Source organism: Porites lutea, chromosome 8 (assembly GCF_958299795.1).
Source record: "Porites lutea chromosome 8, jaPorLute2.1, whole genome shotgun sequence".
NCBI classification, from domain to species: Eukaryota; Metazoa; Cnidaria; class Anthozoa; order Scleractinia; family Poritidae; genus Porites; species Porites lutea.
In genome coordinates this window covers 10,909,273-10,923,936 of record NC_133208.1, presented here as the reverse complement: position 1 = coordinate 10,923,936, position 14,664 = coordinate 10,909,273, and the positions used below count along the sequence as shown (strand labels likewise).

Genomic DNA, 14,664 nt, shown 5'->3' with positions numbered 1-14,664 from the left:
ACATGAATTTTTGGTTAAATAAAACTTAGCAGCTCTTAAGTCTTACTTAACAGCCTAGTGTAAAGACAACCAGTATTTTGAAACAAAGTGTTTATATCAAACCGAAAGGTTCCTGACTGCGTGCATTTGTTTGGTGCATGAGCCAGACAAGCCGTGATCTAGTCAATAGCCGTCGTGTACGAACTCACGAAAGGAACTCAGGAGATGCTGTTCGCTGATTGGGCACAATAATACAAAGCATTTTTTGTGCCCAATCAGGAGCCAGCATCCACTTGACTGTTTGGAAATGGTCCGGTGAGAGTCGGTACCCAGGGGACGCGATCCATTCAACCAAAATTTCCGGAAATTTCGGTCCAAAACTCAATGGATCGGTTCGGTCCAACCGGAAAAGTTTCGAAAAAACAGGTCCACCTTTTGAGGTGGTCCTCTTTTCCCGGTCGGACCGGTCTGAATTTTGGTTGAATGGATCGCGCCCAGGGGCTCTTCCGCCTGTGCTTCAAAACTTTCGTCGCGCCTTTTCTCCCGACGCGACTGACTGCCCCTGGGTCTCCGTGGATGGGGGTCTTTAGGAAGTCTTATAAAACGGGGAGCTTATAACCGGACTAAAAACAGCGTTTTATTTGTGTTATTTTAAATACCGTAACCGTTTATTCTATTCTCTCTTAGATTTTCTAGCCCCTGATGAAGACCAGTTTTGTCTAGTCGAAATTCTCGGCTTGCACTGTCACGCAATGAAAAATAAAAATGCAAACCATTCAATACAGAAGGACTAGAATCTGGGAAATGAAAAAAGATAAATATACAAAAAACTCTTGCCAAGAATCAGGTCTGTGAAACATTTCAAATGCGAGATATTGGGAAAAACGGTGTACCAAAATTTATAGAGCTTTGTATGGAAACGCCATGTTGGTGTCCCTTTCAGGAACACCAATATGGCCGCCGGATACCAACAGAAACATCTGTTTTCGAGTTTTCCTACTAACGCGTGAATTCTTCGCTTGAGGAACTCATAAAGATTACAGTAATATTTATTCTGAGACAAGGAATGTTTAGATTGCAAAATCTCCCAAAATCGGTTATGTTTTTAACCCACATAAGAGCTTTCCCGGCCGCCAGCTAAATGCCGCGTCACGCAAAAGCCTGGAAATTCAAGCGTCCTCTCGCAAAACGAAGAACCCTTTCGAACCAAAAATTTGTTTATGTAAAGGTGTTTAGGTACTGTAATAGCCCGTGAAAGTAGAAACTCAGAAGAATCGATAGTTTCTGAGTTTGATTTTTGGTGACGTCACGTGCAACCCAAGAATATTGGGCAAATAAATTTGTAAATTACCACCCCTCAACTGTCCGATCAGCCTTGCATTCAATTCAAAGTGTAACCTTTGGAACTCTGAAAAAATTATGGACGCATAATGTTAATACCACTTTGCAAGAACATTACGTATTAAAAGTTACTATGTACTGAAAAAGAAAAAGGAAAAAAAAATTTCTTAGCCCCCGGAGAGATTTGAACTCTCGACCCCTGGTTTACAAGACCAGTGCTCTAACCCCTGAGCTACGGAGGCTTACGTAAGTAGCCCGATGGATTTTTAAAAAGTGATTACTTCAGTATCCAGGGCCAAGACTTGAGAACGCGAGAGAACACAACACAGTTGAGCCACTTGCATACCATGATTTTGGGGAACTTGGAACAGGGGTTTTATTGCTACAATCGCGAGACTCCGAAATCAAAGTGGCCCGTATGATAATACGTGGGACAATTTAGAGGGAAAGTACGGAAAGGCGATATTCTTTATAATTCCGTGTTACGCCTGTCCAGTACAAGGGCTGTCAAAGAAATGTATTACGGAAGCTCCATGCGTTTATGTTCAACTCAGTGCATAAAAATACTTGTAAAGTGGTGAAAAAGCAAAAAAAAAAAAAGTAAAAGCAAAAAAACAAAAATTCTTCCCCGCCAGAAACGATGGGAAAAAGACGCGCGTGACAGCCATAAGGTCACGTGACCTTGCATCGTTCGTGTTCCTTAAATCTCCGATCAGAGGACTCCACTTGAAATGAGACATAAGATTAAAGTTAATTTATTGGCATCCTTAAATCAACCTATACTACACAATGAAAGAGTTCAAAAAGATCGTCACAAAAAAAGAGGAAATCAACTTTTCAATCAAGGAGGAAACGAACGGCCATTTTGTTTATGTTCCATTTAAGGAAAATAGTGATCACATTCCGGGTAAGTTGAGCTTGAAAAATACTTTGCATTTTAAAAGCGGGACATATTATTTGTACCGGAAGAAATCAACTGTTTAGGTTTTGCTTATTTGCTTCATAAATTTCATTTATTAAGAGAAAAGAGAGTAATGGGCCGGTAAGCCTTTAATAGACCTTTAGGACCCTTAGGTCAGGAACAAGTTAACTTTCTTGGCTGTTGCTTTAGCTAGTTTACAGGCACTCCAATCATATCATTTCAAAGAAAAGAGTAATCCATATACAACACCCATATAAACAAGATTGCAATCCCAACTGGCAAGGGGTGTATACAAAACCCTGGGCCGCTATATAGCCCATGACAAGGAATTTGAAATATTCAGGATGACAGAGACAGAGCAGGATTTAAACCTTTGACAACTTGGCCATAGTGCCTTGTAAGTAATGGCAATTGATTTTTAATGCAAACACAGTAGTTGTGCTTGAAGTGCCCCAGTATTTGACCTAAAGTCTGATTCAGGCTTTCCTTGACTTCCAAGCCCTAATTATTTAAATATTTTTTGGGTTAACCTATTAAAAGCAGTTTTCAGCTACAACATGTATAACTTACAACTGTTGCTTTTACAGAGACATTCTGTTTGGGGGGTCTTAAAAGTCCTGATCTGGGGCTGTTTTCCTCCCCTTAAGTAACTCCAAATTAAAATGCAGTGATACCATAAAATTTTGAACAGCCTGAATGGTAGGTGCAACAGGGGACCACAGGGGGTACTTCAGGAATTTTGGGGTGAAGATATATCCCTGGGACCCTGTAACCCTTAGCTTATACCAGATCTAGGCCAATACTAGTCAGACTAAACTGCCTGAAAACTATACCCTTCACAACACCGCAGCAAAATGCACTGCACACAAGCGAAGAATTCAATATCACTTTTGTATTTCCAGTTGCGTATATAAACCAATTGAGAAAACCAAAATTCCTGCCGAGCAAACTTTAAAAACAAAAAGGTAGAAACTGAAATAAAAAGGGAAGGAAAACAACTATTTCAATCCAAAATTTATTTATTTTTCTAGTTTCAGGCTTTTGCACCAAGGGTTTCGATCTACCTGCACCAACAGTGAAAATGATGTTTGAAGTTTGTAGGTCACTAGTGGTCGACAAGACCAATTTGTTTTTTGTCTGAGTTTCTTGCATCCTACTGGTTTGGTATTAGTTCTTTTTGAAGAGGGCGATAGCTATAAGGAAAAAAAAAGACAACACTTACTAAAGAAGTAACCAAAGTAAGGATGTCAATATTAGCTTTTAACACGAGAATTACCCAGTACCTAAACGTTTGGTCTGTTCTAGCTTGCCAGCAAGCTCTCCAGGACTCTCTGGCAGCCAGGTGGGAAATGCAAGGAGAGCTTGCAACTACGTCTCTGGAATTTGAATGTCTGCATTGAAAAAGTTGATGCAAAATGCTGATTGATGGGGATGACATTAGCATTGACGTCATTACCCTTGGCAAATGTTTTTCAATGTTTGTTTACATTTGTGCTCCTTTCTGCTTCCCAATTTGAGCTGATTGGCGGAAATCTGACAGCTCAGTCCACAGGGAACCACAGGGGAATTGCAAGTGGAATTCAAATTCCAGAGACATAGTTGCAAGCTCTCCTTCCTTTCCCTGCCCTGCCGCCAAAGCACTCCGGAGAGCTTGCTCAGGACTTCAACGGGATTTGAACCTGTGACCTGATGATACCAGTGCAAATTGCTCTAACCAACTAAGCCATGAAGCCACTGATGTTGGGACCTGGTCAATAATGTGTTCAAAATGTTCCCGTGAAAGAGGTGAATGTGACAAATGTATATCGAATAAATCATATATAAAAACTGCAGAAATGAAATCAAATGAAGAATGACCCTCGCAGTTGTGAACGCAATTTATGCAATTGCATAAGAAGCCTGAAAAAAATTCAGGACGTCGGCAGGATTTGAACCCGTGACCTTGTGATACAAAGGGAAAGGGAGCATCTGTCATAGGAACTGGTGTATTTGCATTGCACCCACCAATTTCTCTGCTAATCCATTAGTGCCAATGGTCGATAAGTGATTGAACTGAAATGATGTGCTCTTCTCAGCGTGGGCTGGCAGACGCATCGCTTTGTTTGCCAGAAATTGTCATACTAAGACAAGTGTTCTTCATGATCAAATGGTGTCAAAATGTAGCAACACGTACAGAACAGATTTCATTTATCATTGTTTTTAAAGTTAGGGCTGCCCAGCAAAAGTGACCACAAATATGATTATGGTAATAACCAAAACTTATGGTCTTGCCTAATCAAAGATATGCCAGACAGAGATACTAATCATTAAAGGAGAAATAACAGGCTTTTGACAAAGGAACATGTTTTCTCCATAACCTGTCATTGCATCGTGGTTGTTTCTTAATATTTACTAAATACACATCAATAACTTACTCATTATGGTTCAATTAGCCAACTGGAAATTTGCAGCTTCCAGATTGCCAAAAGCAGTTACAGAAATGAAGAAAAGGAGGTTTTTATAGCAGGCTTCTTTTCCACCCCTTATGATGCCACTACCATGCAGGCCAAATTTCAAAAGCAGAATTCAAAAAGGTTAATAAATGTGGCTGCTAGTAAATCGTGAAAGTAGCAATTCCATTCAAGGCAGATTCTGTGAGATACTTGGTTCTGCAGTTGCCAGGGGAATTCTTGCTTCCTAATCTTTTAAAAAGCTCACTAAAAACTGTAAGAAAAACTTGAAAAAGAGTCTGACATCAAATATATATTCTAGTCAGATACACGAAGAGCCCACCCACTGCATGTGGCAGCAACAGGAAACTGGAGCAAGGGAATTCATCTCTCTTTTTAAGAATGTTTCTGCGAACTTTCATCTTGAATTTGCGGGAAAAGTCTAAGTTATATTGTCTATATATGCAGCCGACTTCCGATAACTCAAACCCTTGCTAACTTGGGCCCTGGCCTAACTCAAACCAAAGTTAATCCCCTGGATTTCCTTCATACATTTACTGCAATTTTAACCTTAATAACTCGAACCCTTGATAACTTCAACCTCCCACTAACTTTAAGTAATTTTTGTTTCCCTTCAGATCATTTCTATATAATTTGACCCTCGATAACTCAAACCATGTGTGACAAATTCAGTACCCATCCCTGTATACTTTGTTGCTTAATAATTAAGCATAATTATAGTTAATGTAATTATTACATTCCCTCCTCATCCATTTGCTTACTTGCTTATTTCCGGTTATTAAATGCTTTAAACTCCTGATAACTTGAACTCCTGATAACTCGAACTTTTTTTTATCTCCTTAGAAGGTTTGAGTTCTGTTATGTACAAAAGGCCATTGTTTTTTTTTCTGTGAGTTTGTTTTGGGTTTTCTGCAAGTTAAGCATATAATCTGCTTTAATTTTTTTCCCCAGGTGGTTGTATGTTATATTCACTGAATGATACTCTTGTTTCCAACTCTGGTTTACATCTCAGTGGAGTTCAGGACTATCTGTCCTCATCTGAACATTATCCAATAATCCTTGTATTCAGATCAGAACATGGCCATCAAGAGCTGAGGGGAAGAAAAAAGTTGACGGTAATGCATTAGATTTCATCAAGTAGTTGAGTGTAATAAAATTCCTATCTTCCTCTCTCTCTACATGCCTTGTAGAGCCCTTGTTTCCCCTATGATCCTTTGTGTGAAAGGAAAAGACACCTCATTGATCTGTGAAATGAACTGTTACTATATTACTTATATCATACACAATCCAAAAATAGGTGCTCATTCATATGTCTCTAGATCAAGTCACGTACCATTATTAATCCATTAAGATGTTCAGTAGTCCCCTCACAGTCCAGCTGTGCTGATGAGTACCTCCTCAATAATATTTATTGCAGTGTGTCAATATTTAACCTCTCCAGCCTTTTCGTCAGCTTTTTCTCATTGCACTCTCAAAGGCATAGAAATTTGGTGTGTGGGATTTTTTAGGGGTTAATTTTTGTGACAGGATGTTTTTGGTTTTTCATTTTTGCTTGCTTTCAATCATCCCTGTAAATTTGATTGAGTAACTCCCTCACCCCCCCCCCCCCCACCCACACCCATAGCAACAGTCACAATGGGTATAACCTCCACCCTTGTGCCTGACATCCTCCTAGATCATTAGTTAATTACTCCTATGTCAATATTTAATGAAGAAATAATTCTTTTTTTATCTTTTGAAGGAACACAATAATGATGCTAAATCTATTTCTATCTTCATGATCGTTATTTTGTTCCTAGTAATTTATTTATGTATTTATATCAATTTTTATTAATCAGTAAATTATCTCCCTATTTTTGACACATGTCTATTATAACAGTATCCATTACCAGATGATTTTTTTGGACAAGTACCTTCATTAACTAAAGAAGAAATAAAACAGTACACAAACTTGGCACATTCATGGGTTAAAGGATTGCTGGATGTTACAACAACAGATGAGGTAGTACAGCTATACAATATTGCATCAGCAAGCTAGAACCCCACAACACCACAGTTACCACACAGTTTACCATCCTGTTATTATGATCAAAAGTCTGACTAGCCAGTCATTTTTTATTCAACAACCCCACATCAACTTTTATTACTTTTTATATACTGTTGTTAGACTATGAGTAGCCCCTATTTTTCCTCAGGGATAGTAGAGTAAGCGAAACCTGAGCACGCGTGAAAATCACCCCACGGGAGAAAGGCGAGATGCAGTGGGGAGAGAAAAATGAGGGGCTATAGAAAAAGCCCAAGCTTTTGACCCTTCACGTGTGACTGATTCTGGAGTGTGAAGTTCGTATCCCCCTCCAAATCAATTAAGTGCATCCAGTGGGATTCCCTCTCTTATTGAGCTGTCATTGCTCTTGTCATCAGTAAACTGGGGGGATATTCTAATTCTCTTCTCAGCTGTTTTGCGTGAAGAACTTGACAGTGTAAAAAGGGGGGTTGGTTGGCAACACACGACCTTTACCTCATGCCAAAATGCTGCTTGTTCCAGTGAATTTTTTTCATCTGATGGGTAGATTATGCTCTGGAGGAAAACGTTTTGACTGAGTAAATGTGATTTTTGCTGCTTATTTCACACTGAGACGATGTGACACGCATATTAATTTTCTGCGGTTATTGCTTATGGTCGGCATGATTTGCCTTCTGATGCAAGAGCATTTTATTTGACCTCTTTTGATAAGTAAAGCTCTTCAATGTGGCTAAATTAATAAGGGTTTTGGGTTGTTTAATTTCTTTGGCAAAGTGCCTCCTGGATCTGAATAATTATAAGCAATTTTCTTTTTGTGGCTGGGGCCAGCTCGTTAGCATTTTTAGCAGGATGTTAAATTCTTACAGATAGTGATTTACAGATCCAAATCTTGAAGAATGTATTGCAGCTTAAACTGATCAAAGCTACATTAACGATGAAGAATTGCGATGTGACTCAGTCATGATTGCTCTCAAAGGAATGAATTTTAACTCCTGCTTGTTTTTCTACGGATAATGTGTGTCTTTGGACTGGAGCGCCTACGTAGTTCCTCCCTTGGTGATAACTTTTGAATAAGCTTAATTAACAGCCTTAGGCAAGACAATGAATTCAGTTCTCCATGCAAACTTCATCAGTTGCCGGGTTGGTTTAATTCTGCTTGTTTGCTTCTACAAAAGCAAATCTAGTTATTTGTTCTGTGCTGTTATTTGTTCTCCTCCAGTTATTTGTTCAGTAAAATGTGATTATGTTGAGTGTTAATAAGGGGTGACACATTTTTGACAGATGTTGACAGATTTCCGTGGAAGAGCCAATCAGAGTTTTGCATTGTGAGAGCAACATGTGAGGTCAAAAGCTTGGGCTTTGTCTGTAGTCCCTCATTTTTCTCTCTCACCGCTGGGTCTCGCCTTTCTTACGTGGGGTGATTTTCACCTGTGCAAGCTTGAATTTCGCTCCCTGTACTATCCCTAAGGAAAAATGGGGACTACTCATAGTCTAATTTACTGTAGCAAATCTTTAAAAACCTTTGGGATCTTAAAAATGCTAAACGTCGTCTTAAGAATAAATTTGATAATTCTTTGGAAAGCCTCACTTGTGGCTTTAAAATAAACAGAAACTTAATTTTGAACTCTCTTAAAATTCTTGAACTTACATCATAATTATTAAAATATTATTTAATGATCATTTCTTCAATCGGTGACAAAATTGTTGAGTGCATGTCCTCAAATGGGGTAACTTCACGGACAACAAAACAATCCACACCCCTCCCCTCTCTCCTCCAATCAAAGTTTGAGTGTTAGTTTTTTTTTACAGGTAGCTTAAACAGTGGCACAATATGGCATGGAAAGTGCTCAAAATTTTTGTTTGGTTTTAACATTATAGGGAGACCCTTTAGGGCAATGTGTCTCAACTGATTGTTGGTATTGTCACACTTTTTTGTATTTTTTGTTTTTGACTCTTTTTCTCAGGGATTTGAGTATGTCTGCACAAAGAATGGTGTTGATATTTACCAAGGAACAGTACCTGGTAGTCAGGTATTCAAAAGTTTGTTGGCATTTAGCTAAAATGATCATGACCTTGTTCTCCTCTGTTGTTGTAAACTTTACTTTGAGCATTAAAAATAGAATCATCGCTTAAGGCCTTCTTGTGCTTTTCAATCACTCCAGCAATTGAGTTTTATTTTATATTCACTACCTAGCATGTCATAGGACTCCGAGATAGCCAACCAATCAGGTTGCTTGAAACACCAAGATCACTGAGTGTGTATGTTGCCGTTCAGTTTTATCCTTGCTTGAAATTTTACTTCCCTTTGTTTTAAATTCATCCTCATACATTACCGTACCGGAAAACAAAGGGACATAAAATTTGAACCAAGGATAAAATTGAACCACAATGTATAAACTGATAGCTGTTCTGAATGATACTTATAATCGTATACATCATCACCTGATGAAAACCAGCAGCAAGTGTCTGACTCAATACCAAAGTGAATATTTTGACACAGGCAACTAATATCTGTCAAAACTTTATCTATTTTTAATAATTTGGAGTGTGTTTTCTTGGTATTATTTAGTAAACAGAATACACAGGTGAATTTTAAAAGCAAAAATTGTTAAAAACAGAATGGTACTGTGAAACTCAGTCATCAGAGCAAAACTTCGCCTCTTTTACAAAATCTTAGGACTACATCATCATTTGCAGCACATGCATACAAGTACCATCAAGTTTAAGGTAGCCCTAAGGCACTGTTCTTATTCAATCTGTTCTTTAATTTGTCTTAAGATTCATCTGATCCGGGGAACCACCCGAGTAAAGACATCAAAAGAAGAAGCGAGAGCACTCATGATAGCACCGACCACTGAGAGTTTTCGTCGTCTTTTTCATATGATTGGTACGATTATAAATAATCACATCAGATGCTTTTACATTGAGATTTTGTGACCATTAGTAGCTGCTCATGCTTGTTACATTTAATAGTATTATGATTACAGGAAAAATTTATTTTGCACCCTTGGGTTTGTTGCAGTACAAATTTTTCCCTTGTTCAACTTAGTATATTTTCCTTTGCTTCTGTGTACAATGTTATGAGAGTATAAATAGAGGAAAAATATTATTGATGCATCCAAGGACGTAAAATAACATCTGCATCTAACGATTTTCACCATCACCATCCCTCCTCTTATCCTTCCTTGCAAAAATGTAGCAACCAGTGAGTCATTAGTCCTCAAAATTGCATAATTTTATATACATACTACACTCTTTATTGTCAAAGCAGCAACAAAAAAAATTTCAGGAGATTATTGAGGGAGACTTTGGGGGGAAGCAATTACCATAAGAAAAATGGGTATTTCCAGAAAAACTAGTTTGACAACAACAGAATGCTAATACCACATTAATAATCTAGCTGCTATGCTTACTTAAAAAAGGTTGATCCATCTAGCTTGTTTATTTATTTCAAGTATATAAGCAGATGCTATTACATTGTTATTTTGGCAGTTCAACAGTGACCCAAGAGGGGTACTCCAGATTTAAAGTGACAGTGACAGAAATGATTATTTGGGGGTTGAAATTTTCGATTTCAGGATCTTTTTTGGTTAGGAAAATAATTCGGCAAGTATTTTTTGGGGGTACAGCTTGATTTAAGTAGGGATTTTTTTGGTATTCAAACAATCTGAAGATTCATGGTAGTGCCCGCATATCTCAGCCACAAAATGCAACCAAGTAAAGTACAACAGAAATTTGGCATGGGGGGTTGTAGTAAGCCCAAGAATTTTTTTGGGTTTTTATTTTTGCCCCCATTCAATCATCCCTATCACTTGAAATCTGAACTTACCACCCCCTCCCCCCCCCCCCCCTCACCTCCCAGGAACAGTGAAGTAATTAACAATTTTATTAACTAAATGACTCATTGTCATTGGATGCAACAACAATATAACTGTCACAAATTGTGTGATCATTTTCCATGACTATGCCTATAAAAGACCTAACTTTTATTGACCTTTGTAGCTAATACTCTTGTTTGTTTTGCGTATTGTCATGACCTAATGACAGCAGAGCACAAAAATTAGCAGTACCACGATGCCTTGAAGGATTTGCTGTTATGGCTTTTTACCGAATACCGTCAGTAAAAAAAAAAACAAAAAAAGAACAAATAAATATGATTGCTGGTAACTTGAATGTACGACTTAATGTATTGATCATGTTATGTTTTCTGCAGATGTACATTTTCAGGATGGAATGGTACTTCATCAGTTTCCAGAAGGTTACAAAGCCCCTGAGCTTCCATTTTACTGTATTAAGTGGGCAATTATGGGAAGTCCTGGACCAGTGTGGGAGAGAGATGTGTGTTGGCTGGAATATGCTGATATTATTCATGATGAAGCAGGCAATGAGCTTGGCTTTGGAGTGGTATGAATTACAATACGGTCAAGTAGCTGCCAATTTATTGCTGTTAAACTTAAAGTAAAGCTTTCTTTTATTTGAGCACTTCACAGGGCTGTGAACCCCCCACATCTTCAAATATTGAGAATTGATAGGGAAGGGATGAAAGATGATGTCATAATGCACTGCTGATGACATCATTTATGAAAAAAATACCCCATCATCACAAATTTGTGATGACACAAAACGCGTGAAAAAGATGTTGTACCATTTGACTTGATTGGTTTACTTTCCACCAATCACATTATTTCTGAAATTACGATGGTAAACATTTGATACCGAAACATTTGATGTTAACAGTAAAATAGGTCAAAAAATGCAAAATAGTTGAAATTTTATTGTCTACCTGGATTCTAATGAAGAGATGGCAAACTTCAGTGATTATCTGAGAGATTTCATACTCAAATCTGGAGACAGGGAGATACGGTCCAAAATCTGGAGTCCCCCAGACTCCCCAGGAGAGTTGACAACAGTGACTTCAGTTTTTAAGGTACTAGTACATAAAGCTAAGTTGGAAGCATTTAATGGCTTCCTAAGCAGAAGTCGATATCATTAAATAAATCAAATCAGTGCTTTTAATGAAATTCTCATTACAAATTTGTCCAAGCCGACAGTAGTGAAAAAGAATTACTGCTAGTATAAAACTGCAGCATCATGAAAATCGAACTTATGCTTACAGGACACCTTCAGTGAATTTAATTCTGGTCATAAAACTTCTATTAGGGATCATCAATAACCAGACCAGAATGTCCTACTTTGGAGAATCACAAACTTGTCAGGGCGGAGATCTCATGCACTGGATACGTGTTTAAACGTCCGCAAAATGATCCAGGATATATGGATGTAGGTACCTCTAGACCTCTATTTCCACATTAAGTTTTGACATAGTTCGGGGATGTTCGGGGATGTTGAAATTCGCAAATTTCAGGACTGATTTAAAATTGTTGAAATGTACACTTGTAACCACCTCAGTCTTATATTACAATTTTAATGTGGTGAGGTGCATATGACTACGTATAGTGCATGTATTAAAAAAATAATAAAAAAATTTTAAAAAAAAACGAAAATAGTTTTCGCATTTAGGACTGTACAGACCGTAGTTAATAATGAACCTGTAGCTAGTGACTACTTCCTGTCTCATATTAGCAATTACCAAATCTTGATTGTCACTTATGGTGACAGTGTATACTGAAATACAGACTGATGGTGATTCAAGGAAATGACATTGGCATTAGCTCATTTAAAATTCCTTGATCTATGTGAATTCTTTTCCATTACTAGGTTATAGTTATACTTTTTCAAGGTAATTATTTAACCATATGACCATTATTATTTTTGCTGGTAGTCACAGTCTTTACATGTATTTCTTAAAAAAAGGACAGATCAAAATATTCCTTTTGCTGTCAGGTGACTTATGTTATCCAAGCTGATCCAAAAGGATGGATTCCAAATTGGGCAGTCAATATGTTTGCTTGGCAGCAAGCTTTAAATGTTGCAAGGATACGAAAGATAATAGAGGTATGTTCATAATTAAATTTTATGTTTTGGTGGCCCTAACCATGAATCTTTGAGCTCTGTCCATCATAAGAAGTTCACAGATGTACGTCAAACATGGGTGGTAAACATAACAAGTTCCTCCTGCATTGTCCTTTGCAGGGAACTCTAGATGCTAAGGGGAGGATGTCTCATCATAAAAGAAATGATGGTATGTCACAATGAATGAATAGCAGTTGATAAAGTTACATTAGGCAAATCTAGAAAGTGAAAATTAGTTTTTTTATTTAACACAAAAATTTATTTTCTTTGTTTGTAGCTGATGTTCAAGGAGTATTGATACCTCATGGCCAACAGTATACAATAAACATACATGTCGCAGAAGACAACTCGATGATTACATTTGGATTTTGCTCAAATAACAATGATATAGGGTAGGAACATTCATGTTATGAGTGAATGATGTTAAAGGGAAGCGCTAAGCACGATAAATGTAATAGTGCACACTAAATCATATATTTAATAGCAACAGATCTATTACACACTGCATTATGCGGGAGATCATTACAACCAGTACAACCAACCATGTTGACAGCACTGTCACTAATATTTCAAGTTGCTGGGTAAACAAGAAGTAGGTGGGGAATCAAACAGCTTTGGATTTCTTTAGGTTCTATTTTTCTTCTACTGTCCAATGAAAGTAGCCACGGGCCACATTCATAGTAGCCATGGCTCCTCTGGCTCTTAATGACAGCCCTGCAATCATATTCCACCTACTTCTGATGATGTGATGTTGTTGTACACTTTGCGTGGCACTTGTGTTGAATCCTTTTTGTCTTTAGGCATGCAATAATTACCCTACATCCAGGGAAAGTTGAAAAAAAAAGAATAAAGGGATACCTCAAGTGGATCAGCTCCACTGATGTCCCAACTTTAGAAAACTGACATTACCTCCAGTGTACAATTATGCTAAATGTACATAACAAGATTAGAACCAAAACTCTTTTCTGGTTTTGTTTAGGTGTTATGTGTCTGGGTTACCATCAGGAAAAGAGTGGAGTAAATCCAGGAGGCTCAACTCACATTTAGAACCAGTCACAGGGAAGGTTGGTATTTCAAAGACCACTAACAGTCACTGTTAGGGGTTTTGCATTATATCTATCTTGCTTTGGTCCTTACAGGGACTGCTGTAGTTAGAGCTCCCATCACCCTCCAACCCCATCAATTTTAATAGTGGCCCATGAAATAGTGAATGATATACTCTCAGGAAACGTAACTACTGATACTTGACATGCTTATTCTTTGTCTGATTCCAAATCAATATTATAAATTTGAATGTCATCAAACTTAGGGTGTTATATTAACGGGGTTATGGTGTTGCTAACAATGGTAAGTTACAATGACAAAAGCAATGTTTCTGGTTAATATATAAACCATATTTAACCCTAGAGTCCTAGGCTGTAGTTTTACTTTTACTTGAGTGAATGACAAAATCTTAATTTGGGTTACAAGTTTCCATTTACAGGTGAAGCCAATAATATTTTTGTCCTATTTTTGATTTATTTTCAGGTTCTGGTTGATAAAGGAGAGTATGAGCTGGTGTTTGATAATAGTTACAGCTGGTTTAAATCCAAGCAAATTTATTACTGGTACAGAGTGGGTCCTATTGGCAGCTAGCTGTCCTGCAGGAGCAGGGCTTTTGTGCATTCACTCAACACGAGTGACATCATAAGATTTTGGCACAATGATTTTTGAGATCATTTTGGTTGGACAACTATGTGACTGGTCAGTGGTATCCAAAGGCAACAATTAATAACCACCCACTGCCAATATTGTTTACTCACATAATTCCAAAAATCATTGTGCCTTTAAAGTTCCTTGTGAGTACCGGTATACCTGTGGTTTGTGGAGTGGATAATAGTAGCCATAAACTTGCAGGGAAAAAAAATGGTAACCTCCCAATGACATTATTTTATTTCTGCAGGCAGAAAATAGTTTTAGAAAAAAACAAACATTAT

The 14,664-nt window shown here is 37.7% G+C and overlaps 1 protein-coding gene and 1 non-coding gene across 2 annotated transcripts; one reads left to right on the top strand and one right to left on the bottom strand.

Moving 5' to 3' along the window:
• Positions 1–1,489: 1,489 nt before the first annotated feature.
• On the bottom strand, positions 1,490–1,562 carry Trnat-ugu (transfer RNA threonine (anticodon UGU)). Its single transcript has one exon. It is a non-coding gene; the product is annotated as a tRNA-Thr (tRNA).
• Positions 1,563–2,007: 445 nt separating this feature from the next.
• LOC140947140 (uncharacterized) lies at positions 2,008–14,658 on the top strand. The gene is made up of 12 exons (XM_073396230.1): positions 2,008–2,227; positions 5,644–5,807; positions 6,572–6,694; positions 8,680–8,745; positions 9,494–9,602; positions 10,929–11,119; positions 11,876–11,995; positions 12,560–12,670; positions 12,809–12,857; positions 12,966–13,080; positions 13,668–13,752; positions 14,216–14,658. The coding sequence occupies exons 1-12, from the start codon at positions 2,110–2,112 to the stop codon at positions 14,321–14,323; spliced, it is 1,359 nt and encodes a 452-aa protein (XP_073252331.1). The 5' UTR covers positions 2,008–2,109; the 3' UTR covers positions 14,324–14,658.
• Positions 14,659–14,664: the final 6 nt, after the last annotated feature.